Here is a 27,865-nt window from a genome sequence, read left to right as displayed (position 1 = left end):
AACCAGTCAGAGAGGCAGCAGCATGCCAAACCAGCATTGGCGAGGCCAAGCTGGGGCGATCAGGATTACCTTCGTCCTGTCCTGCTTGATCTTCATGATGACCCTGTGGATTAATGGAACTGGTGGGAAGCCAGACATCCATTGAGCCCCAAACCATGGGAGTAAGAAGGCGACTGACAGGGAGCCTCTGTCAAGCCCCCAAAATAGAGCAGAACACTTGGCATTTTCTGTTCTGACGAGTCGCAAACAAGTCCACTCGGGGAGTTCCCCACCTTTGGAAGATCACACTGACCACCTTGGGATGGAGTGACCATTCATGGTGAGATGAGACGGTTCTGCTGAGGTGATCTACTTCTACATTCCTGGTCCCCGAAAAGTGCACAGTCATGAGATGAATGGCATGCTGCACACAGAAATCCCAGAGCCAGAAAGCTTCCTGGAAAAGGGCCAATGACCTGGCCCCACCTTGCTTGTTGATATAAAACATCACGGCGGCGCTGTCTGTCAGGACTTGTACCACCTTCCAGGTGGGACCAGAAAGCCAGGAGGCCAAGCGAACCACTCTGAGCTCTCTGACATTCATGTGGAGGGAGTGATCATCCCATGACCACCAGCCTTGTGTGCTGAGCTCACCCAGATGGGGTCAAAAGGCTAGGTCGGAATCCAGGGTCAGCGATGATGCCAGGGCCAGAAGGGGAACTCCCTCCAACACCAACGCGGGGTCCAACAACCATTCCAGTAACGACCGGATGTGGACCAGTACTCTGACTACCGGGTCCAGATCATGCCTGTTGAGGATGTAGACTGATGCCAGCCACAATTGCAGAGGCTGGATATTGAGCCGGGCATGACAGACCACATAAATGTAAGCTGCCGTGTGGCCTAATAACCTCAGGCAGGTCCACACGGTGGTGAACAGGTGCCCTTGTATATGAAAGATCAAGTCTGACATGCTTGAAAATGGGTCTACGGAAGGAAGGCTATGGCCAGGACCACCACTATGAATTCTATTTGTTGCACTGGTATGAGGGTCGATTTCTTTTCGTTTACTAACAGGCCCAGAAAGACAGGTGAAGTGCACCAGATAGAGATTCCTCTGCACTTGATCCCACGATCTGCCCTTGATGAGCCAATCGTCAAGATAAGGACAGACCTGGACCCCTCGATGTCTTCGGTAAGCGGCTACCAGGGCCATGCATTTTGTGAATACCCGTGGGGCCGACGAGAGACTAAAGGGTAGAGACGTAAACTGGAAGTGGCCCTGGCCCACCATAAAAATGAAGGAAGACTGAAATATGTCTGTGGAAAATGGAAATATGAATATAAGCGTCCTTGAAGTAGACAGCAGCATACCAGTCTTCAGGGGGAGAAATGATGGAGGCCAAGGAGACCATGCAGAAAAAATGGTTACTTACTTTCTCCTAACTGTTGCTCTTCGAGATGTGTTGTTCACGTCCATTCCACATTAGGTATGCACGCCGTGTGCACGAGTGTTGGAAACTTTTTCCCTTAGAGGCTCCCGTTGGGGCCCCCTGAGTGGCGCCACTGTGCCGTGCATATATACCCCTGCCGGCCCAACCCCCTCCAGTTCCTTCTTGCTGGCAACTCTGACAGAGGGGTAGGAGGGTGGGTGGTGGTATGGACGTGAACAACACATCTCGAAGAACAACAGTTATGAGAAAGTAAGTAACCACTTTTTCTTCGAGTGCTTGTTCACGTCCATTCTACATTAGGTGAATTACAAGCTTACCTCCGGAGGAGGGTAGGAGTCACGGAACAACTGTTCGGAGGACCGCTCTGCCAACCGCCACGTCCTCTCTGGCCTGCTGGTTGACCGCGTAGTGGGTCGTGAAGGTGTGCACCGAGGACCAGGTGGCTGCTCTACACATCTCCTGGATCGGGACCTCTGCCAGGAAAGTGGAAGTCACTTGTGCCATGGTTGAGTGGGCCATGACAGCCGGGGCCAGAACACCTGCGAGCTCATAGCACTCCCGCATGCAGCTTGTAATCCAAGACGAAATCCGCTGCACCGACATTGGGAGGCCTTTCATCCTCTCAGCTACAGCCACAAACAGCTGCGCGGATTTGCGAAAGGGCTTGGCGAGCTCCAAATAGAATGCCAGCACTCGACGCACATTCAGGGTGTGCAAGCTGCGGTGACTCGGGTCCATATGGGGTTTCAGGAAGAACACCGGCAGACAAATGTCCTGGCCCAAATGGAATTGGGAGACCACCTTAGGGAGGAACTTGGGGTGCGGCCAGAGCTGCACCTTGTCCTTGTGAAATACTGTAAATGGTGGCTCAGAGGTGAGGGCCCTCAGTTCCCCACTGTTCTGGCCGAGGTAATGGCAACAAGAAATGCCACCTTCCAGGAAAGATGGAGGAGAGAACAGGAAGCAAGGGGCTCGAAAGGGCGTCCCATGAGTTTGGAGAGGACCAGGTTAAGGTTTCATGGAGGGACTGGGGGGCGGGAGTACGGAAACACCCTCTCCAACCCTTTAAGGAACCCTCCCACCATTAGGTGGGGAAACACTGAGCCCCCGAGAACCCTGGATGGAAGGCGGAGATGGCTGCCAGGTGTACCCTGAGTGAGGATGGGGCTAGACCTTGCTTTGAGGTGCAGAAGGTACTCCAGGATGGCCTGCACTGGGGCCTGGCACAGCCACACGTGTCAGGGTTCACACCAACACGAGAACCTTTTCTACTTGGCCATATAGGTTGCCCTGGTAGAGGGCTTTCTACTGCCAAGCAGAATCTGCTGCACAGGAAGGGAGCACTGGCTCTCCAGGGCGTTTAGGCACAGAGCCTCCACGCCGTCAGGTGCGGTGACTGTAGGTCGGGGTGGAGAAGCCGCCTGCCATCCTGCGTAATGAGGTCCCAGTGTAGGCGCAGAACTACTAGGGCCTTCACTGACAGCTCTAGAAGCTATGCGTACCAGTGCTGGCGGGCCCAGGCTGGGGTGATGAGGATCACTGCCGCCCTGTCCCTGTGCACCTTGAGTAGGACCTTGTGTACCAAGGGAAACAGGGGGAAGGCATACATCAAGTCCCCTCTCCACGGGATCACAAACGTGTCCGTGAGCGAGCCCGGGCTGCAGCCCTGGAACGAGCAGAACCACAGGCACTGGGCATTGGCCCTGGTGGCAAACAGGTCTACCCGGAGAAACCCCCACCTGCGGAAGAGTGAAAGCATGACGTCCACCCTGAGCATCCACTCATGCATGCGATACAACGTGCTGAGGGAGTCCACCAGCTCGTTCCGTACCCCCACAAATTAGGACGCCTTGAGGTGAATTGCATGGGCTATGCAAAGGTCCTAGAGGAGGAGCCTTGAGGAACGGGCCCCGCCCTGTTTGTTTATATAAAACATGGCAATAGCGTTGTCTGTCAGAAGTGTCATGCTGTGACCACTCGGTGGCGTGAAAGGTCTGGCAGGCAAGACGAACCGCCTTGAGCTCCTTCACATTGATATGGAGTGACTGCTCTGCTCCAGACCACAACCCCTCATGGGGTCCCCCAGGTGAGCCCCCCATCCCTGGTCTGACGCATCTGTCACCAAAATCAGGTCCGACTATGGGGCGGCCAAGGGGATGCCTTTGCAAACCACGGGCTGGTACTGCCACCACCGTAGGGAATCCAGCACGTCCCTTGGGGCTGTCACTACCATGTCCAGGGGGTCCCTGCCTGGGTGGTACACCAGAGCGAACCACGCCTGCAGAGTCCTGAGTCTCAGTCTGGCATGCCTGACGACATGCGTGCATGCCGCCATGTGACCAAGCACCTGGCCGTTGTTGTTGGAGACTGGCGCAGGGAGGTGACCGCATGCTGGATAGCCTGGAATCAGGATACTGGAAGGCTTCCTCTGGCCTGCACCGCATCCAGGACCGCCCCTATGAATTCCACTCTCTGCGTGGGTACAAGCATGGACTTGGGGACGTTGATCAGGAGCTCCAGCTCGCGGAACAATCTAAGGGCCACCTCCACGTGGCCCCGCACTTCTGCCTCGGATCGGCCCACCAGGAGCCAGTCGTCTAGGTACGGGTACACCCAGATTCTCTGCCTCCATAAGAAGGCCACCACCACTGCCATGCACTTTGTGAACACCCGTGGGGCCGCAGCTAGACCGAATGGGAGAACCACAAACTGGTAACATTCTTGGCCCACGATGAAGCGTAGGAACCGCCAATGTGCTGGATGGATGGCGATATGAAAGTACACATTCTTTGTGTCGAGGGCAGTGTACCAGTCCCCCATATCCAGGGAAGGGATGATGGTGCCCAAAGAGACCATGTAGAACCGGACCTTGACCAGGAACTTGTTGAGCCTGCGCAGGTCTAGGATGGGGAGAAGGCCCCCTTTGGCCTTGGGGATGAGGAAGTACTGGGAGTAGAACCCCTTTCCCCTTAGGCTGTGCGGCCCCACCTCTACCGCCCCTGCCTCTAGCAGTGAGCAGACTTCCTTCTCTAGGAGATGCTCGTGAGAGAGGTCCCTGAAAAGGGACGAGGAAGGGGGGTGGGAGGTAGGCAAACTGCAGCGAGTACCTGTTCCGCACCTTGCGTAAGACTCAACGGTCTGATGTAATGTTGGACCAAGCACGGGAGAAACAGGACAGGCGGTTCAGGAAACAAAGGGACGGACCTGGTGACTGTTTTGGTATGCTGTCCTCGAGTGCACCTTCAAAAGCCTGGCTTAGTGCCCGGCTTGGGTTTGTGCTGGCCTTGGTTCTGGCCCGGAGCATTATTGTCACTGTTGTTGCGCCATCGCCTGTTATCCCTGCCTCGCCTACGGTAAGTCTCATGCCTAAGGCGAGGTTGGTACTGGCGTTGAGGGGGAGGCTGTGGCTTAAAGGGCTTCCTCTGGGTTGCCGGGGTGTGCATACCCAGCGACTTAAGCATAGCTCGTGAGTCCTTAAGGCTGTGCAGCTTCGTGCCTGTCTGGTCAGAGAAGAGTCCAGACCCTTCGAAGGGGAGGTCCTGGAGTGTATTCTGGACCTCAGGTGGCTGGCCTGACTCCTGGAGCCACGCCAAGTGCCTCATGACCACCCCAACATGATTGTTCTAGCCGCCGCAACTGCCGAACTGGAGAGATGTCTTGGCTACTGCCTTGCCCTCATCCACCAGGGCTGTGAACTCCTGTTAGGAACCTTGCGGGAGGTCCTTAAACTTCCCCACCCACCACCCAGGACTTGAAATTATGCCTGTTGAGGATGGCCTGCTGGTTCACAATCCTCAACTGAAGGCCCCCAGATGAGTACACCTTTCTACCAAAAAGGTCCAGGCGTTTCGCCTCCTTGGCCTTAGGGGCCGGGGCCTGCTGTCCATGGTGCTCCCTTTCGTTTACCACTGAGACCACTAGGGAGCATGGACTCGGATGGCAGAACAGAAACTCATAGCTCTTAGATGAGGCAAAGTATTTACGCTCCAGTCCTTTGTCCGTTGGAACGCTGGAGGCTAGGGTCTGCCATATGGTCTTATAGTTGGACTGAATGGTCTTAATGAGTGGGAGCGCTATTCTGGATGGACCTTCGGGGCTCAAAATGTCCACCATGGAGTCCTCCTGCTCAACCGCCTCCTAGGTCTGCCACCCCAAGTTCTGGGTGATCCTGCGCAGCAACTCCTGGTGGGCTCTATGGTCTATTGGTGGAGGGCCGGACACTGCTGTACCCGCCACCGCTTCATCAGGGGATGACGAGGAGGTTAGCTGCTGCTCGACCCCCTCTGGCCGGTCCTCCTCCTCCCCTTCTCCCATGGGAGGGGCCTCCGGCTAGGGCCGGGACTGGAGTCCATTGGACAGCACCGCGCTCGGTGCTTGTCTCTCCAGTTTATCCTGGGGGGATGCTGGAGGCCTGGATACTGTAGTCTCCGGCACCTTCTGGCGTCGATGCGGGGACTGGGACCGCTGCACCAAGTAACTTGCCCTGGACGGGGCCCCTAGGTGCTCCTGATAGGCCCAGGGGGTCCAGAAGGGCCAATGGCCTGGCAGCCCCCATTGAGGTTGCCAGCCCACCTGAGGGTCCCTGCTGTCCGCGGCCCGGTGCGGGTAGTTATAGTGGCTGGAGCAGTATCCCCGGGACCAGGATCTAGACCGGGACTGGGACTGGCATTTCCTGGACCGGGACCATCTGTGAGAGCCCTCTGGAGAGGGCTGTCTCAACTCCTCCCGGTGCCAGTCTCTGGTTGGTGCCGGAGAGATGTGTGCCCTTTCCGGAGCTTCCTCACGCCGACCCACTCCTGAAGCCGCAACCTCCTTCTGGGCCGCTGGTAACTGAGTCAGCGGAGTCGGAGCTCGACCGGGACCTACTCCGGGAGTGGTGCCGGGGACGGTGTCCTCGAGCGGCACACCATTGCTGGCTTACCCCTTGACAGCACCCATGCCATGGGTGCCGAAGGGTTCTCCCTATATGGGAGGGGGCTCGCTGTCGACAGCTCGATGAGGTCCTTTGCAGCCTCAAAGGTGCCAGGCATGGAGGGCTGATCCGTTATGCCCTCGAGCCCATCATCCGCCCTGAGCTCACTTCGGTCTGGGCTCAGTGGGGCTTGTGCTGCCAGTACTACCGGTGTTGGCGCCGGTACCGCAGCCTTCCTGCTCTTATCGGCGCTCGGGGCCTTGGGAGGTGCTGGCCTCCTGTGTAGGAAACAACCGCACCTTCCTTTCAGCTGTGCCGGGGGCTGCACCAGGGAGGACGAGCGGTGCCGGGGCCTAGTCTGGTGCTCTGGGGCCGACAGTTTACAGTGCTTAGCCGGTGCCGAGTCTCTCAACTGCTCCAGGGCACTATGCACCGAGGAAGCCTGAGCCAACGTCGGGCGCTCCAGGCCTGGTGTCTGCAATGTGGCCTCCATCCACAGCTGCTTTAAATGAAAGTCTCTTTCTTTCCTTGTTCTTGGCCTAAACGTCTTGCAAATCCTACACCGCTCAGTTTGATGTCCGTCCCCCAGGCGATGTAGTCACGAGTCGTGGGGGTCACTAACTGGCATAGGTTTGTGGCACGTTGCGCAAGCCTTGAAGCTGTGGGCCTGTGGCATGCACTGCAGCCCAAGCCGGGGGCTGGAAGCCTCCAAGCACCTAATCACTTAAGTGTCCACAATAAAGGTATGTTAACTAACTGATAACAGCTACTAGGAAAAGGCTAAGGCACTGCTCTTCTACGAGAGAGAGAGAGAGAGAGAGAGGTTGTTCCAACGCCACCACAGACGGCAAGAAGGAACTGGAGGAGGTATATATGCACGGCGAAGTGGCACCACCTGCCGGGAGCCGCTAAGAGAAAAAGTTTCCAACGCTCGTGCACGCGGCGCGCACACCTAATGTGGAATGGATGTGAACAGGCACTCAAAGAAGAACTTCAACTTCTTGAGATATTTGTTGAGTTGCCGCAGGTCCAGAATGGGTTTTAGGCCCCCTTTTGCTTTTGGGATTAGAAAGCAGTGGGAGTAGAACCCTTTTCCCCTCATTTCCCAAGGAACCTCCTCCACCACCCCTGGCTGCAAGAGGTTCTCGACCTCCTGAACAAAGAGTAGCTCATAAGAAGGGTCCCTGAAGAGGGATGGGGAAGGACGGTGGGAAGGGGGTATAGCCAAGAATTGCAAGGTGTAGCCCAGAGATAGGATTCCTATCACTCAGCGGTCCAATGTGACTTGCGACCAGGCCAGTTGGAAGGGATGTAAATGGTCAAGAAAGGGGTAAGGTGGATCCAAAGCGACTGGTGCACCATCCAGTGTACCATCAAAGGAGCGCTTCTGGCCCCCGAGGTGTTTTGCTGGGCTAGGTTAAGCTGGTGAGCAGGAGGTGGAGGGATGGTGATGACTGAACTTTGCGTGTCTGTCCCTTCTCCTTGCAGAGCCCTGGCGAGCCAGCCAAAGCCTAGGAGGCAAGGGCAGCCTGAATTGGTTCCTCAACATCTGCGGCGTGGTCTGAGCCCATGCAGCCTCACATCCATCTGCTCTGCAAAGAGACCGTTCCCATCAAATGGGAGGTCCTGAATGGAGGACTGCATCTCCTGTTACAGGCCTGTGGTTTGAACCCATGAACTGTGCCTCATAACCATGGCCAATGCGACCACCCTGGCCAGCGTGTCGGCTGTGTCCCAGACCATCTGGAGGGAACATGTAGCTGCTGTCCTGCCCTCCTCAGCTATGAACTCCTGGGACAATCCTGGGGTAGAGAGTCCTTAAATTTTCTGAGGGAGTCGCACAGATTAAAGTTATATCTTCCGACTAGCTCCTGGTGGTTTGCCACCCTGAATTGAAGGCTGGCCGTTGAATAAATCTTCCTTCCAAAAAGGTCCAGCCTCTCTGCCACTTTATTCTCAGGGACAGAACTGATCTGCCCCTGCCTGTCCTTCTCAGTGGTCACAGAGACACCCGTGAATCTGGGGGAGGATGAGTATGGAAGTACTAGAACCCCTTCACCAGGACAAAATCCTGCTTCTCAGCCTTTTTGGAGGTGGGAGGGATGGAGGATAGAATTTGCCAGATGGCTTTAGCTATTCATAGGGCACCTTCGTGTACTGGCAACATGACTCGAGGGGGACTGCTGCCAAGAGCACATTAAACAAGGTATCCGACTGCTCCGTCATCTCCTCCACCTCTAAGCTCAAGTTCATGGCCACCCTTCAGAGCAGGGCTTGATGCTCTTGGAAATCATCCAGTGATCTTGCATGCGATGGTCCAGCCATTGCCTAGTCGGGTGACAAAGAGGATGACTGAAACACTAGGGGAGGGCCTGGCACATCCTCCTTTGTGGGGAAGGGGCTTTAGGGGTGGGTTTTCACTCCTCTACCCCGGGGTCCAATTCCACTCCATGCACTGAGCCTGGTGCCATCAGTGCCGGAGGCTGTTTTTCCAAAGTGTCACTGGAGTGTGGTGCAAGAAGGGTATCAGCATAAACAGCATGCCCCACACATTCCAATAAGGCCACTGGGCAGGCCATTGACCCTGCTGCCAGGTTGGCATCGCGGAGGTTGATCCAGTCTCCGGTGCCCACATGGCCACTGCTGCCTTCCGATCTAACCTAGAAGAATCTCCTTCTGGATGCCATGGCTGGACCATCAATGACTGAGTTTGACAGCTAACTGTTGCTGTAGGTGAGCGGTGCTTCATGTAGGACTGTTTTCCTGGGGATTAGTGCTGGGAGTGAGGAGAACAGTACTGCCCGGAGATTGTTCTCGGAGTCTGGGAGACTGGGATCTCTGTCATGGAGTCAGCACCCAGGACAACTGGCACCAGGCATACGGTGATCGATGTCTCCCTCTGGGTGACGTGTGTCTAATCGACTGAGACTGAACGCAGTGCCAGTGATCTAGGTCTGTCAGCCGGAGACCTCCAGTGTGCAGACTGAGATGTCTGTCACAGAGACAGGGAACTTTGCCTCAGTTTTGGGGACTGAAAGATACTAGAGCTGGACACAGTATTCCAGTAATGGTTTTACCAGTTGTAGTATTGTACCATCATCATCTATCTAATCCCAATTGATACTTCCCTCTTTATAATCCAAGAATCACGCTAACCCTCTAACTGGGAAGACTGAATTACCTGCTGAATACAACACAACTCCAAAATCCTTTTGGAGTTGTTACTTTCCAGAATAGAATCCCCCATCTTGTAAGTAGGATCTGTGCTCTTTGTTCCTAGACACGAGTTTGAATTTGACTGAAATGAAATGCAAATTAGATTAAGGCAAGCTAACAAGGCAATCTGGACTGCACCAATCTTTGTGTTATCTACAAACTTTACTAGCAATGATTTTATATTTTCTTCCAGATCACTGATAGAGTTATTAAAGCACTGGGTCAAGCATAGAACCTTGGGGAACCCTGATAAAAGGGGGGGGGAGTTCCCATGACACCCCCTACTCTCTTCAAGCAATGCCTCAAACACATACACTGGCGCTTGGCGCTATAAGATTCAGGAGGTTCCAGATCCTGGCGTACACTCTCACAGGTTGCCCATTCCCCAGAAAGAATACCACATGCATACAATGTAAGAACCACTTCACAGCCTTTTACAACTCTATTAATACACTTACTGACAGGATACCATCTCACTTTCATTTAACCATCATTAATTAAGAAGTGTTAGAATCCTCTCATATTCCACCTTATTGCAGACAGGATATTTTATATTAAAGGATTTAAGTCCTGCTAACAACAAAACCTGCACAACTCCACACAGAAATGATGCATACAGCACACTGAAGGTACGTATACACCTCTTGACTTTTCTCACACAAAAGGGTGGAAAATATAGATCTCATCAGTCACATGTCACACACCTCAAACTAATCCACAAATCTCTCAGACACACCTCTACCGCCTCCACCGTTCAGTACAGTTACACCGGACACTGACCACATTCACTTTACCTACAGTGCACCTACAGTGCATGCAGATAACAAATGCATAGACTGCTCTCATAACCCAGCTTGCTCCTGACAATACCCTGTGTAATAAAACACTTCTACCCTGATAATTATATAACATACGAGATTCTACACTGAAATTATAAATACTTGATGCTGAAGATACACATGCAGCTCTTCCCTTTGCTCACATGCATTGGAGGGTGCAAAATATAGATCTCCTTATATCATAATCACAGCTGTCACACACATCAAAATAGGCTACCCTGACCAAGCAACCCCAACTAACTTATACAGTATTTCTTTCCTGAACTTCACTGTGTGTCCATTAGAAATGCCTGCCATTTTTACTCATCTTAAAGAAACTGCATAACATCTGGAATGCATTAAAGAGTTTCAAAAAGGAAGTACTGCAAAGTAGTTGATAATTACACTGTCAAAGTTCCCCAACATACAAAATATGACGTAATAGTTAAATGCTATGCATAAGTAGGGAAGTTGGTGACTAGAGTAATTTAGTACACTATATTTGTTGGCCACAGCAGCTGCTGTTGGCAATGGATGCCAGTTAATAGTTTTCCTTTGCTACTACTTTACTGGCAATGATTGTACATTACCTGACTACCCTTCCTGGTAATGACAGTAGTGTGACTCCTTCATCCCAGAAATCTCAAACTGTGAAATGTAGTATCCCTTTCTACCTCCTCAACCCATTCCACTAGAGAAAATTTCCCCAAGTTATCATAAATATTGTCAAAAAGCAAGATATCAAAACAAGATGCAGGGGCAGTTGTGGTAGACATTTCCACCTCACCCCAAGACACATTCAGCCGTTATTTGTCCTGAAGAGGTAGCTTAAGGATGCCTGTCTGTTGGAATAACCTGGTTACGTTTTACTAGTGTGAAAGTAGAATGAATTATATTGAAATTATAATTCATTAAAGAAATGCTGCTTGAAGGGTTTGTTGAAATATAGTTGTCAGGAAGAGAAACGTTAAGGAGTGTGAGACAATGGGTCCTCAAACTAATTAACTTAGAGCTCCTACTGAGCTAGGAGATTGGTAAACGTTAGTATGCAAATAAGATATGTATGTATATTTGTCCGTTTCTGCTTCCTTTTGTCTCTTATGTTAAATTGGCTTTCCCTTATCTGTTTAAATAAGTTAGCTTGAGCTTTTGCAGGAGGCTTACATATCTGGGTGCATTGGCAAAGCGCTTTGCTAATAAACAGAGTGGTCTGACAAATTTTGTGAGTCTTGAATCTGACTGACACTAGACAATGGATCAGTTAAGGAAGTCACTTTTTGAGCACACTTATGTCAGTGTCCAGAGTGTGTTGTGAGAAGAGCATCCCTGTGATAAAGACCGAAGCCATGCTGATGGAATTTAAAAAATACAAAATAACTTCCTCAGACAGGGCTTTGTTTCAAGTTTGCCAAACACGGGAACTCTAGCTATTACGTCTTTTTTTTACGAAGTAGATCAGATTTTCCTCAAAAGACGTCTGCCTCAAAACCATTCAAAAGCAAAAACAAAGTGGATTCATTTGCCCCTAGGTTTCAGGTTTCTGCACAATCTACCTCCTTCCAGGTCTCTCCACCTGAAAGCAAAGGGAGCGTTCAAATCCAGCATATTTACCCCAAATGTCTTGCCCTAATCCAGGATTACAACCTGACTGTCAGGGAACTACATTTTCCAGCAATCTTGCTCCATTGGATTACAGAGAGAACAGCTGGGAACTAACCTGAGTCAGCCGTGTTCCTCAACCATGATCAGTACAGCTTGTGGGACTTTGTTCTCAAGCCTTAAAACCAGAGTCTGCAGTCTAGGTTTCTCTCCAAACTGCACGTTACCTCCCCAAGACCTTCTCCTGTAGTGTGACCATCTCCTCTGCCACAGTTATAAAGGTATTTTTTAAAGAGGCAAACTCTGGAATAGGGTAGTGCTATACCAAGAGATCCCTTAAGAAGCCTTCAAGAGCTAGAACACCCAGTTACAGTCTGTGTTCCTTCTCATAGACATGAGCTCTTAAAAAGCTGTTCAGCTAGACCATGGAAATATGCAGCTATTGGCCATCAGAGAATTGCAGCATAAAAAAATCAGTAGTCATTAGCTGATATACTGTTGTACTTAACAACCTGTTGCACACATACAAAATGGGAAATGACTGCCTAGGAAGGAGTACTGCAGAAGGGGTGTGGGGGTCATAGTGGACCAGAAGCTAAATATGAGTCAACAGAGTAATGCTGTTGCAAAAAAAGCAAAAATCATTCTGGGATGTATTATAGCAGGAGTATTGTAAGCAAGACATGAGAAGTAATTCTTCCGCTCTACTCCGTGCTGATTAGGCCTCAACTGGAGTATTGTGTCCAGTTCTGGGCGCCACATTTCAGGAAAGATTTGGACAAAACTGGAGAAAGTCCAGAGAAGAGCAACAAAAATGATTAAAGATCTAGAAAACATGACCTATGAGGGAAGATTTAAAAAACTGGGTTTGTTTAGTCTCGAGAAGAGAAGACAGAGAGGACATGACAACAGTTTTCAAGTACATAAAAGGTTGTTACAAGGAGGAGGTAGAAAAATTGTTCTTCTTAATCTCCGAGGATAGGACAAGCAGCAATGGGCTTAAATTGCAGCAAGGGTGGTTTAGGTTGGACATTAGGAAAAACTTCCTAACTGTTAGAGTGGTTAAATACTGGACTAAATTGCCTAGGGACTTTGTGGAATCTCCATCATTGGGGATTTTTAAGAGCAGGTTGGACAAACACCTGTCAGGGATGGTCTAGATAATACTTAGTCCTGCCTTGATTGCAAAGGACTGGACTAGATGACCTCTCGAGGTCCCTTCCTGTTCTATGATAGCCACAGAACAGGCAACTGAGTTCTATCAATAACCCCACTATAGATGGAGATGCCCCATTCATACTCAAAACCTTCCATTATCTCTGGGATATTTCCATCAGCATTCACAGTCCTCCTCCACAGACCTTTATTTTTGTACAAGCTTCCTCCCACACATATACCTGAAAATGTCCTTCCTCATTCAGCACCTCCCAGAACCACCTCACCTCATCCTACGATCAGGTTGATCAAGATCTGATGCAGGACCAACTTGGGGAAGGTTCATAGCCAAAAACAGGTAAGAAATGTTAATGTCACGCTGTTTTTCCTCAATCTCTCAGTCGATTTACATAGTGGTTACTACATCCCTTAAATTTCCTTGATAGGATGGTTTTAAAAATCACAGAATAGTGATTTAAATGCTGTTTGCCTGTTTTTGAGGAGCAGTAATCTGAAACCCTGTACTCTGTCTTTCACAGAAGAAAAAAAAAAATACGGACATGCTACTGTGCATTTAATAAAAAAGTGAGTTTAGTATACCACAGTACCGCAATAAAACTAGTTATCTAAATTAATGTTTGTAAATAGCTATAGAAATATTAACAACTAAAATGTATTCCCAAGGAGAACAAGCATAAAGCCTTTTTCATACTTTTTCTTTTTTCTTTCTTTGCTGGTTAGGGCTATATGGAAAGACAGCAATTTCCCTCCTCTCAAATCTCTTTTCCTTGTCTCTGCCATCCCATAATAAACTGGGCACTTATTTCACAGCATCTCACCTTCAACTTGAAGAACAGCCCAGTGTCTCTGAAATCTAGCTTGTTAGCACCATAAATGTGCAGTCAACCAAGGTCAATGCAAAGAAAAAAAAGTTCTAGGGTTCAGAGGAGGTACAAAGGACGGACAGAAATGCTTGATACAAGGGCTAAAACAGTATGCACTGGGACAGTGGTTTTCAAACTTTCTTTTGCGACCCAGTTGAAGAAAATTGTTGATGCCCACGACACAACAGAGCTGGGGATGAGGGGTTTGGAGAGTGGGAGGGGCTCAGGGCTAGGGCTGGGAATGAGCGGTTCAGGATGTGGGAAGGGGTCAGGGCTCTGGGGTGGGGCTGGGGATGAGGGATTTTGGGTGCAGGAAGGGGCTCCGGATTTGGGGGGGGCCCTCAGGGCTGGGGTAGGAGATTGGGTCACAGGGTTGGGGCATGGGCTTACCTTGGGTGGCTCTCGGTCAGCAGTGCAGCAGGGGTGCTAAGGTAGGCTTCCTGTCTGTCCTGCAGACTGCACTGCGCCCCAGAAGCAGACAGCAGCAGGTCTGGCTCCTAGGCACAGGCGTGCCAGCGGCTCCGCAAGGCTCTCGCCCGCAGGCACCATCCCGCCCCACCAGCTCCCCATGGACGGGAACTGGCCAATGGGAGTGCGGAGCTGGTGCTCAGGGCTGGTGCAGCGCACAGTGCCCTGTGGCCCCACCACCTAGGAGCCGGACCTTCTGCTGGCCACTTCCGGGGCCCAGTGCGGTGTCAGAACAGGTAGGGACTAGCCTGCCTTAGCCAGGCAGCACTGTTGATGGGACTTTTAACAGCCCCTTCGGTGGTGCTGACCACAGCCATTGCGACCCAGTACTGGGTCGCAACCCACTACTGGGTCACAACCTGCAGTTTGAAAACCACTGCACTAGGAGGGCAAATTTCAAAGAATCAGTTTTCTATAGAGCAGGAAAAAAATTTTAAAAATTATGGTATGGAGTCCGTTTGACACCATGGCATACTCTGTAGCCTTGATGACCCGAAGAGTAATTTTATTAGCTTAGAGGCAGGTCTTGAAACCAGACTTTTCTCAACTTCCATGGGAAAGTATTTTTCATTGCAGAGAAGAGGCGAAAATTTCTCCACTCAACATAAATTTATTTTTAAAGTTTTTCCTTGGGCAAAAAAAAGTCTCAAAATAGACCAGCAGGGAAACTCGCCCCAAACTTAATTGGAGCAATATGCATCCTGTTAAATGGCCCATGCTCAAATACAGACATTTAATTTTCATCTGAAACAGCAATAGTAGTTGGCTCTTCTAAAGCACTCTCCATCAGGTGAGCTCAAAGCATATTACAAACATTAGTGTATTAAGCTTCAGAACACACATTTCCATGAGGTCTGGGTTTCAGTACAGATTACATAAACTAATAAATGGCACTATTCTCCAGAAGGAGAAAAGCTCCACCACTGACATTGTTCCATTGCAATTGTAAGTCAAATTAATTTTGCCCTACCTTGAGAAATACTCCAGTAGCTAGTATCTGAAAACAGATTACATTATCCAGTATATAAACAAACATATGGCTATGGCTTAAGGAAAACTGAAAGGTATTTCCTATAGTTTTAAAAATAACATTTGGTTCTGCTGTGCATAGTCAACCTTTTGTTATGCTCTCAGCAGCGCTAATTATGAGTTATCATTTGAAAAGGTGCTAGGCCCAGAATGCCTGCAGAATGAAATTGACATTCTTTATGGTTTTTCTGCTCCCCACAAGGTTCTGAATATGAAACTAACGAGTCTTATTAACTTTACTCTGCCACTATCTGACAAAGTTGTGAGCAGTGGTAGAGGCACTGGAGTAGCGTATCTGTAGACAAAGCATGACAAATCTGCTTCAGTGCACATTCATTTTATAGCTCAAAAGGTTATGTTTGCAACCATCTGGGATAGATTTTTTTTTTTTAAACGAAAGCTTACGTTCTGCAGAACAGTATGGCATAGGTGTCTATACATGACAGGAAAACTTTTCATTCACCAAAAGCAAGTGAACATTTAAAGCCCTCTCCTCCATCACTGCTCTTTCCAGACTGGATTACTGCAATGGAACTATACCTGAAGAGCAAAAGAAAATTTAGCTAGTATAGAATGCAGCAACATATTTTAATATTGTCTCACACAAGATGTCTGTGTTCTAGAGTCCATATTGGATTGTAATCTGTTTCCAAATACAGTTTGAGGCATTGAGTTTGACCAAAAAAACCCTTTATAGTCCGAATGTTGGGAGTGGCTGGCAGTGAATTCTAGGTGAAGGACTTCTCATGGAAATCACTCCCCTCCACTGTTTTGAGAGAGAGAGTTCATTTCTATTGAAAAAAGAAAAGGAGTACTTGTGGCACCTTAGAGACGAACACATTTGTTAGAGTATAAGCTTTCGTGAGCTACAGCTCACTTCATCGGATGCATACAGTGGAAAATACAGTGGGGAGATTTTATATACACAGAGAACATGAAACAATGGGTGTTACCATACAGACTGTAACAAGAGCAATCAGGAAAGGTGAACTATTACCAGCAGGAAATGGCCCACCTTGATTATCACTACAAAAAGTGTCCCCCCCCGCCCTTCCTCCTCCGCCCGCTGGTAATAGCTCACCTTTCCTGATCACTCTTGTTACAGTCTGTATGGTAACACCCACTGTTTCATGTTCTCTGTGGAAATAAAATCTCCCCGCTATATTTTCCACTGTATGCATCGGATGAAGTGAGCTGTAGCTCACGAAAGCTTATGCTCTAACAAATGTGTTAGTCTCTAAGGTGCCACAAGTCCTCCTTTTCTTTTTACGGATACAGACTAACACGCCTGCTACTCTGAAACCTGTCATTTCTATTGACTGAGCACTTGTTTAAATACAACTTGCTCTGTCTACACTAAAGTTTTAAAACCTGTTCTCTACCTCCCACTCTCTTTTTGTTTTTTTAATAAACTCCTTTTATCCTAATCTAGACAAGGTTTAGCATGATTATTTTATTGAGGCCTTTAAAAGTGGAATTTAGGTTGAGTCCTCCAAGTGATATGGGTCAATATTATTTAAAGCATTTTGTACAGTTAAAGAAACAAAGTACATTTGATAAATAGAACAAGAAAGTGAAATTATACTTGGGTAGCTATCCACTGGGGACTTGAAGAAAAACCTTGTTTCAGTGTATACAGATATTTGAAATACTTTTATGCTAAAGACAATATGACTTGGCGGTCATGGTAGACAGTCAGTTGAACATGGGCTCCCATTACGATGCTGTGGCCAAAAAGGGCTAATGCGATTCTTGGCTACATAAACAGGGAAATCTTGAGTAGGAGCAAAGAGGTTATTTTACTTCTAGATTTCGTAATGGTGTGACCTCTGCTGGAATACTGTGTACAGTTCTGAGGTCCATAATTCAAGAAGGATGTCAATAAATTGTAAAGTGTTCAGAGAAGAGGCATGATAATGGTTAAAATAACGAGGAGTCCTTGTGGCACTTTAGAGACTAACAAATTTATTTGGGCATAAGCTTTTGTGGGTTAGAACCCACTTCATCAGATGCATGGAGTGAAAATACAGGAGCAGATATAAATACATGAAAGGATGGGGACTGCTTTACCAAGTGTGAGGTCAGTCTAATAAGATAAATCAATTAACAGCAGAATACCAAAATAGAAAAAATAATTTTTGAAGTGGTAAGAGAGTGGCCTATTACAGACAGTTGACAAGAAAATGTGAGTAACAGTAGGGAGAAATTAGTATTGGGGAAATTAAGTTTGGGTTTTGCAATGACCCAACCACTCCCAGTCTCTATTCAGGCCTAATCTGATGGTATCCCGTTTGCAAATTAATTCCACTTCTGCAGCTTCACACTGGAGTCTGTTTCTGAAGTTTTTTTGTTGTTGAAGAATTGCCATTTTTAGGTCTGTTATTGAATGCCCAGAGAGATTGGAGTGTTCTCCTACTGGTTTTTGAATGTTATGTTTCCTGATGTCAGATGTGTGTCCATTTATTCTTTTGCGTAGAGACTGTCCGGTTTGGCCAATGTACATGGCAGAGGAGCATTGCTGGCACATGATGACATATCACATTGGTAGATGTGCAGGTGAATGAGCCCTTGATAGTGTGGCTGATGTGGTTAGGTCCTATGATGGTATCCCTTAAATAGATATGTGGACAAAGCTGGCACTGGGGTTTGTAGCAGGGTTTGGTTCCTGGATTGGTGCTTTTGTTGTGTGGTGTGTAGTTGCTGGTGAGTATTTGCTTCAGGTTGGGGGGCTGTCTGTAAGCAAGGACTGGCCTGTCTCTCAAGGTCTGTGAGAGTGAGGAATCGTCCTTCAGGATAGGTTGTAGATCCTTGATGATGCGTTGGAGAGGTTTTAGTTGGGGGCTGTAGGTGATGGCTAGTGGCGTTCTGTTACTTTCTTTGTTGGGCCTGTCTTGTAGTAGGTGACTTCTCAGTACCCTTCTGGCTCTATCAATCTGTTTCTTCACTTCACCAGGTCAGTATTGCAGTTTTAAGAACGCGTGATAGAGATTCTGTAGGTGTTTTTCTCTGTCTGAGGGATCAGAGCAAATGGATCTCAGACCTTGGCTGTAGACAATGGATCATGTGATGTGGTCTGGATGAAAAGCTGGAGGCATGTAGGTAAGTATAGCGGTCAGTAGGTTTAAGGTATAGGGTGGTATTTATGTGACCATCGCTTATTAGCTCTATAGTGTCTAGGAAGCGGACTTCTTGTGGATAAAGGTTAATGGTTAAAGGATTACAAAGCATGCCTTATAGTGAGAAACACAAAGCTCAATCTATTTAGCATAAAGAGAAGGTAAAGGGATGACTTGATTACAGTCTATAAGTACCTACATGGGTAACAAATATTTAATAAAGAGCTCTTCAATCTAGCACAGAAAGGTATAACATGATCCAATGCCTAGAAGTTGAAGCTAGACAAATTCAGATTGGAAATAAAAATTTACACCAAAACAGTGAGGGTAATTAACCAATGGAAAAATGCACCAAGGAATCATGGTGGATTCTCCATCACTGGCACTTTTTAAATCAAGATGGTTTTCTCCCCTGAAGGTATGCTCTAGGAATTATTTTCTGGGAAGTTCTATGTCCTGTGTTATACAGGAGGTCAGTCTAGATGACCACAATAGTCCCTTCTGGTCTTGGAATCTATGAATCTAATAAGGCCACAAAGGAGGATGCTAGTACAAACAAAGCACATGCCAAGTAGCACAAAAACTATTCTGCATGTGTGAACTATGGAATCTTAGACAGAGGTTATTCAGGAACCAGTGAAAAAGCAGAGACGAGGAAGAAGAGAAAGAGTAATTCTTTTAACACCTCCTTCCTTCCCCCAACAAGTCTCAAACCTTTCAGGCACCTATATTACAACTGCTCAGGTAATTAATTCAGCCTAATAGCCAGAAGGAGCAACAGTGAAACAGCCACAGTTAAGCAGTCTGTGCTTTGCTGTAAGGAGATTTTTCCTGAAGACAGATGCCACCCAGAGGAACAAAAACAGAAAAACAACCCAGTGCCTGACCAGAGGCAACACAAGGAAAGATTAGAACTGCAAGTCTCTTTCTCTCTCCCCAGCGATTTCAAGTCTGCATCCTTAGAACAAACCTGCAGACAACAGAAATGGTAATTTCCAAAACACAATACAAAGCAAGAAACTCTCTGCTTCTTATTCTGTTGCTATCTTATAACCACAGAGCCCCACCAAAATGTTGTACCTACTAAGAAAACAAACGTATTTCCTGAAAGCAGAAACAAATTTGGACAACACAGTTCACTACTCTTGGGTCTGTACAAGATCCTAAATTCAGTATAACTGCCTTCCCAACAGAAGGGTTCTTTACTTATTAAATAATTATTTGAGTAGACTGACAACATAAATTCCCAATCTTGGGAGCCCATGTATTCTTGCACAGAGATTGGAATCCTCTGGGAAACAGTAGCTATTAGGGATCATCTTTCCTCAAAGAGCTGAGCATTCAGACCTAACAACGTGATAAGGAGCCAAAGACGTGAAACAACTCCAATTCCTTTCTGCTTATTCAGAATATGTTCTAATACTCAAAGATGGAGGAATGTGGATCTAATTACTCAAAGAACTATAGTTTTACTAAGTAATCACTCTTCAGGTATTGACCATCACAGTACCCTTCTCTTGGGTGATTAGCATTAATCGCCTCCAAATCAGGTGCATCTAAGGAACTGCTCCCCCAGATTGGACACTAGTCCTGAAAGCCAAATCAGGTGAGTACTGTTGAATCAATGCATGCATTTAACTCTATATAAGTCAACAATTCAAGAATGTCTAATATATGCTAAAAACAATGCCTTGGACCTGGCAGAGTACATTTTAAGATGTTCATACATCAACACACCTGCAAGTTCAAAATACATTTATATACAAGAGTTTGATGATCAGTTAGAGGGACTTCAGGGCAAAAACAGTGTTTGCCTGAACCCAACGGTCTCTTCCCAGGCTATAGAAAACCTAGATAGTTTACATTGAAGTGATTTTTCCTCTCTAGATAATAAGAATAAGATTATGTAATGGAGGTCACAGATTCCATTACTTTCAGAGACATGCATGACATTTCCACTTCAGCTGCTGTAGGGGGCCCCCGGAGCCCCAAGCTGCTGACCCTTGGAGCAATCAGCCGCCCTGTGGGTGGTGGTGGGCCCCCCGAACAGTCAGCCACCTTCCAGGCAGCAGGGGGCTCCCGGAACTCTTAAGCCATCAGGGCTACAGCAGGGCCACAGAGCTGTCAGCTGCAGCAGCATCAGGTCCTGGACTCCCCTCCCTCCCCCAGTGGGGCTCAGGCTCTCATCTCCCTCCCCCCCGCCCCCCCCAGGGCTCGGACTTCAGTTGTCCCCATCAGCCTCTGCTCTGCCCCATTATTTTTAGTAAAAGGCAGACAAGTCACAAGCTTCTGTGAATTTTTGTTTATTGCCTGACGTTTACTAAAAATAACCGTGAAAAAATCTTAATCTTAATAGCATAGGACCAGATCTTAAAGAGTGCTCAGCACCCAACATCTTCCATTGTGAATAATGGGAGAAGATGAATACAGAGCCCTTTTGAAAACCTGGCCTTAGAGCTCTTAACATTCAAGCTATGTAATCAAGCTTGCCTGGTAACAAGTGAGGTTTGAGATGGAAACAGGAGCTTAATGGATTCATTAAAATGTAAGTCAGAATCCAGGTTAGTTAGGAGGAGTTCCATCTTATCCTTACAGAATACTGTGTGGTAGCGAAGAGAGAGGACAGTGTCAAATAAGGACCTGGATCTCACCATCCTGTGCGCTGATGCTCTCAGTTCTAGAAGTGAAATCTTGTTAGGGATATAGTACAAGAATGTTCTTAAAGGCTGAAAACAGTACATCAAGGAAGGAAGGAAGGAAGGCTGGTCCAATGATTAAGGTTCTAGCTTTGGACTTGGAAAACCTGGATTCAATTACCCGCTCCACCATAAGTTTGTGCATGACCCTAGGCAAGTCACTTAGTCTCTCTATGCCTCATTTCCCTATCAGTAAAGTGAGGATTATAATAATACTTCCCCTACCTCACAGGGATGTTTTGATGATAACTATAACAACTGTAAGGCACTCAGATACTGTAATGAGAGGGGCCTTATAAATAACTAAGGGCACGTCTACAGTACAGCAGGGATTGATGCTCTGAAATTGATCCACCAGCAGTCCATTTAGCGGGTCTAGTAAAGACCCGCCAAATCGACTAGAGATTGCTCTCCGGTCGATCCCTGTACTCTGAAGAGAGTAAGGTAAGTCGACAGGAGATTTTCTCCTGTCGACCCTCTGCGGTGTAGACCCCTCGGTAACTCGACTCCAGCTATGTTATTCACATAGCTGGAGTTGCGTAGGGTAGGTTGATTTAACGCGGTAGTGTAGACATAGCCTAAGACAGACCGTGACTGGCTCAAATGCCAGGAAGAAGTCAGCTCACAAATAGCTGTAAATGTGTAATAGGCCTTCATGGATCTTAATAATTACAGATTGTCCAGACCACTTCAGTAACAAGAAAGTCCAACTGTGGATGCTGAAGGATTAAATCCTTTGCAAGAGACCCTCAGTGAATACCTCTTATTTTTTAAAACACAAGTTTCTCTAGTGGAAAATGTATGATTTTTCAGGACACAATGAACTTCATGTAAATCTGAATTAGAGGTAGAGCCACATACCATCAGCCTGAAAGACTCAGGGTCTTCAGACATGAAAAAAAGATGATGACCCAGAGATCTGAAAGGCAAGTGAAGGTTCTTATGTAAGGTATAGGAGGTCTGAGAACCAGACCTAACAAGCCTCAGGCCAAAGCTCTTATTTGTGTTACAGTAGTGTCTACAGGCTCTAAATAAGATTGGGGAGCCACTGTGCTAGGCACTATACCACAGAAAGAAGCAGTCTCTGCCCCCAAAAGTATACAATCCCAATACACACAACAGAAACAAGGTAGAAGGAGAAAAGAGGAATACAGTGCTGAAGTGACTTGTCTGTGGTCACACAGCAGGTCAGTGAGAGAGGGAAATAGAAACCTAGGAGTCTTCTGGCTCCCAGTCTAGTGCTTGTCTTGTTTAATCTTCCTGAGGAATCCTGGCAACAGAGGCAGAAGTGATGAGACAAGACATAATAAAATCCTCTATTCTGGTTCAGGAGAATGGCATCTCATGGAGTTAATATCTCCACCACCTTGGGGGTGGGAGGAAAGATACTGCATTCCTCTTTGTTGAAAACAAATCTAATTTGGGGGTTCTTCCCCCTTCAAAGGAGTCCTTCAGACATCATGAGTGCTGAGTACTTTATCTCTGGCTCAAGTAATCTGCTAAAATGTTGTTCTTGCCCGGCATTATTATAGCACAGTGGTAGCTCTACTATATATACTTAAGATTAAGACCAGCTTTCTGTTTAAAACGTAACTATACTAAATGCTCTAAAAACCATATAGTTACTTGTATTGCCTTCAAATTGCATGTCTGATGGGTTTCAGGAAGGACCAGTGATCCAAATGTGGGACTCTCTGGCCCAGCGAGTCCTGAAATACAACCCTCCTCCTAACACCCCCCTCCCTCCCCCCCCACAGACACACGCACTCCAGCTTTTCTTTAAAGTTGACCTATTCTGACAATGCTTTTTTGCACGCAGATACAGACCAAACCAAGGTTTAGATCATGATGCCATGGTCTAGTACTTGAGGGTCACCTCAACTGTGGATGGCACCCACCAACCCTTCGAGGAAAATCAAATTAAAATATTATTTGAAAACATCCAGAGAGAAGCACCCCAAGCAGTTCTAAGGGCTCACAGGCCAGATGAATTACACTTTGCAGGTACAGACAGAGTGTCTAACCATCTGGAAAAATACTTCTACATCACAGGACCTGTGTGGCTCTGAGGGTATGTTAGGCTCATCAAATCCAAGCACTACGCTAGGTACTGAGAGTATGAATCCAACCCAGAGCAGAAATCCGAAATAAAAAAGGGAGTATCTTGCTCCAAACTGCCTCTGTCAAAGGTTTGTTTGTTTTTGTTTTTACTTTGGGAAAATGTAATCTGAGTATAGCAGAATATTCAGAAGACACTGAAGCTATTTTTTAAAAAAAAGAAAATAAATTACAGCAAATGCTCACTGGGAAGGGTGATTAGGGGAACAAGAGCAGGTGGGATTACGGGGAAAGAGGTGAGACACTGGGAAGCAGCAAACTCCAGTCCCTCTTTCCCCTCCTATGTGTGCACCACAATCTGGGGTGCCCAGCCCCAGCCCCAGCCCCACCCCCACATCTTTTATGGGAGCTGGGAAAGTTCTGCTGCCCCTCTGGGTGGGTATAAGAGCAGGCATGCTCAGAACATACACTGAGAACACTGCTAACAGTGGGGTGAGGAGGCAAGGACCTGCATTCTTGACACACATCATAAACACTGGTTTCAGAGTAACAGCCATGTTAGTCTGTATTCGCAAAAAGAAAAGGAGTACTTGTGGCACCTTAGAGACTAACCAATTTATTTGAGCATAAGCTTTCGTGAGCTACAGCATCCAATGAAGTGAGCTGTACTCCACAAATACTCCTTTTCTTTTTATCATAAACACTCCAGCACTGGGGTGGGAGAGGAGGAAACATCCACAGATATCATGAATACAGAAGTTCACACATCTCAGATCGGTTTCTGACTGTATTCATCCCCATTGGGTATTTGCTTTCAACTGAAAACATCTCATTCAGATGAATGGGCCACTTAACACCTCTCTGAGTTGATGGATATGTATAGCCCCTCCCCTCCATTCTCCCTCTTATTTCATACAATATTACAGTGGACTGCCAGTTATGCTCTAGCTAAGATTGAGAATACATTCCCTGTTTAACAGAGGACTTCTAAATGCTCAAAAATCCACATGCTTACACAAGTATCGGGCGTAGCCGTGTTAGTCTGTATCCACAAAAACAACAAGGAGTCCGGTGGCACCTTAAAGACTAAACAGATTTGAGCATAAGCTTTCTTGGGTAAAAACCTCACTTTTTCAGATGCATGGAGTGAAAGTTATAGATGCAGACAAATATACTGACACATGAAGAGAAGGGAGTTACCTCACAAGTGGAGAACCAGTGTTGACAGGGCCAATTTGATCAGGGTGGATGTAGTCCACTCCCAACAATAGATGAGCAAGTGTCAATTCCAGGACAAGCAAAGCTGTTTCTGTAATGAGCCAGCCACTCCCAGTCCTATTCAAGCCCAAATTAATGGTGCTAAATTTGCAAATGAATGTTAGTTCTGCTGTTTCTTTTTGAAGTCTGTTTCTGAAGTTTTTTTGTTCAAGTATAGCTACTTTCAAATCTGTTATAGAATGTCCAGGAATGTCCAATTATTCACCTGCACGTCTACTAATGGTATATATGCCATCATGTGCCAGCAATGCCCCTCTGCCATGTACATTGGTCAAACAGGACAGTCCCTACATAAAAGAATAAATGGACACAAATCGGACATCAGGAACGGTAACATGCAAAAGCCAATAGGCGTACACTTCCATTTTCCTGGACATTCTATAACAGATTTAAAAGTAGCTATAGTTGAACAAAAAACTTCAGAAACAGACTTCAAAGAGAAACAGCAAAACTAACACTCATTTGCAAATTTAAAACCATTAATTTGGCCTTGAATAGGACTGGGAGTGGCTGGCTCATTACAGAAGCAGTTTTGCCTCTCCTGGAATTGACACCTCCTCATCTATTGTTGGGAGTGGACTACATCCATTCTGATTGAATTGGCCCTGTCAACACTGGTTCTCCACTTGTGCGGTAACTCCCTTCTCTTCCTGTGTCAGTATATTTATGTCTGCATCTGTAACTTTCACTTCATGCATCTGAAGAAGTGGAGTTTTCACGCACGAAAGCTATGCTCAAATAAATCTGTTAGTATTTAAGGTGCCACCGGACTCCTTGCTGTTTACATGCTTACACATATTGTCTTGAAATTTGCTATAAGTCATGGCAGAGTAGGGTGAGGAGATTTAAAAAAAACACAGTATTTCAGTAAATTCAGATTCTAGCAACTTTGAAATTTGAAACTAACCCTAGGCAGAAATCTGAGAATGAACTATAAACAATGCAAAAAAGTGTGCCTCTGTCAAGGTGTAACTATTTTTGAAAAGAAAATAAGTTACACATGGAAGTGCTCCCTGGGCAGGGAGGTGTTGTACAAGAGTAGAGGGAAAGGGGTTTTGGTTTGTGTGTGTGGGGGGGGGGGGGGGGGGAAGGAATGTGGATAAATTGGAACAGGAGGCAGGGGAGAGGACAGGAGGAGTTGCAGAATATGAGGGGTAGCTGAGGAGTCTGAATTGCTCTCCCTGCCTGCTGTGTTCTGGGATCTAGGGGATTCTGCTCATCCTGCTGTGTCTGAGTCCATCTCCTGTCCCTCCATGCAAGCTGATATCTGAGGGGGGGAGGCGGGGGAGTGCTGAAAGTAACAAATTTAAATGTCCGAAATCCAGAACATGAATAATTATGACACACAACACTTATGGGGGGGAAGAGTGTTTGGAAGAGAGGTCTGGTTCAGAGAACAGGCACACTGGGTGGATCTAGGACCTGACTAGGGAAGCCTGGCAGAAGCACAGGCAGGAGTCCCAGCTTGGGGTGGGTACCAGGAGTGAGGGAGCCAGCTCAGTGTATGGCTGAAATTACATAACCTAGGTAGTGAGCGGCCCTCTAGTAACCTACTGGTTGTAATATGTGTACGCAGCAGCACAGGGCAGGAGACAGCAAGGAGAAATTTCTTCCATGTTCATAGCTTCTATAATGTCAACTAATGGATTAATGGGACAGGAAGGGGAGCTGGAAATGTTGGAAGGGGAGCTACATATTGCTGGGAATGGTGTGATGTGGATGGAGGAGGAGACAGAAACACCAGTCTTCTCTCACATGCTTAAAGTTACTGGAAGTGCCACGTATTTAAAAACTATCAAGATTCTGGGACAGACCATGCATGAGATTTCTCTCACCGGCCTTGTTAACAACTACACATTGCAAGCATTTCAAAGTACAACCCTTATTTCCATTCCACAACAACAAAATGTATGAGAGGGGAGGGGAAGGAGCATTGAGGAATCACACAGCAAACATGTGGCCTAGTGGAAATACGACTGGTCTGGGACTATTCCTAACTCTGCCACTGGCCTGCTGGGTGACCTTTGTTCAAGTCACTTCACCTCTCTATGTCTCAGTTTGCTATCTGTAAAATGGGCATAAGGATGTAATGTTCTTTGAGAGGTATCAAAGAAAAGAACTCTATAAAGGCTAGGTTTTAGATTATTACCTAGCCACAATAGCGTATCAACTGCAAATCTAGGTTAGAACTAAAACTGCCTACATGACCACTAACTCCTACCAACAAGTATTGGTCTGTTTAAAAAAGACAGGAAGTTAAATAGCTTAGAACTTAATGTAGAGTTAAGGTTGCCCAGTAATAGCTCATGACGTTCCAGAACATTGAGTTCAGCAAAACTCAAAGTTCTGAAAGTTCTGGAAATATTAAGGTAAATGCCCAAACAACCTTAACTCTGACCCCTTTGAACAATGCCCCAAAACACTGAAACCTGGTCTGTGCTACACAGTTAAGTCGATGTAAGGCAGCTTACATCGACCTAATTATGTCAATGTATACACTACAGCCTTGTCCCGCTGATGTAAGTGCCCTACTATACCGACATAACTCCACCTCCACGAGAGGCATAGGGCTTATTCGGTGTAGTTAGGGAGATGCAGTGTCTGTGTAGACACTGTGTTACTTACACAGGCTGTTAGCTCTCTTGTCCATTTCACGGCTGGATCCCAAAAGCTGGGCAGCTGGACCCCGCTCCCAGCTGATGTGAAATATCCACACCCCTGAGCAATGCAGTTAAACAGATCTAATCCCAGAGTAGATAGCACTAGATTGACTGGCTATTTCTCCCGTTGACCTTGCTATTGCCTCTCGGGGAGGTGGAATACCTGTGCAGATGGAAGAACCTCTCCAATTGGCATAGGTAGTGTCTCCACTGAAGCGCTATAGCAGTGCAACTACAGCAGTGCAGCTGTGCTGCTGAAGTGGTTTATGTGTAGACACACCCTAAGCCTTCCTCTACCCATCATTAAATCCAGACTACTCTCCAATCCCACCTCACTACTGACAATATCCATGGCAAGACCCCAGTACCTGGTTACTGACAAAAGCGACACAATTCTGAATTGAAATAATGCTAACAGGAACCTCAAGTTACACAAACCTCTTTCCTTTGATCACACATGTTTGGGGGACTCAGACACAGATCTCATATCACAATCGCAACTCCAGGATACTTGAACTACTCCCAAGATCTCCTCCTATCACA

The 27,865-nt window shown here is 47.0% G+C and overlaps 1 protein-coding gene across 8 annotated transcripts in view; it reads right to left on the bottom strand.

The window, feature by feature from the left end:
• The window catches only part of POU2F1 (POU class 2 homeobox 1), a 175,047-nt gene that overhangs the window by 106,496 nt on the left and 40,686 nt on the right, over positions 1-27,865 (bottom strand). Inside the window, exon 1 of one of the 8 annotated variants that reach the window (XM_073304779.1) lies at positions 15,920-16,333. The exons of the other annotated variants lie outside the window; for them this stretch is intronic. Within the exon in view, the coding sequence (XP_073160880.1) occupies positions 15,920-15,941 (22 nt within the window). The 5' untranslated portion in view covers positions 15,942-16,333. Of the gene's footprint in view, positions 1-15,919; positions 16,334-27,865 lie in introns of those variants that run through there. 8 annotated transcript variants of the gene reach the window in all.

The sequence above is a fragment of the Lepidochelys kempii genome, chromosome 1 (genome assembly GCF_965140265.1).
Source record: "Lepidochelys kempii isolate rLepKem1 chromosome 1, rLepKem1.hap2, whole genome shotgun sequence".
Lineage (NCBI taxonomy): Eukaryota > Metazoa > Chordata > Testudines > Cheloniidae > Lepidochelys > Lepidochelys kempii.
Note: the sequence above shows the minus strand (reverse complement) of the source record. Positions and strands in the feature narration are given on the sequence as shown.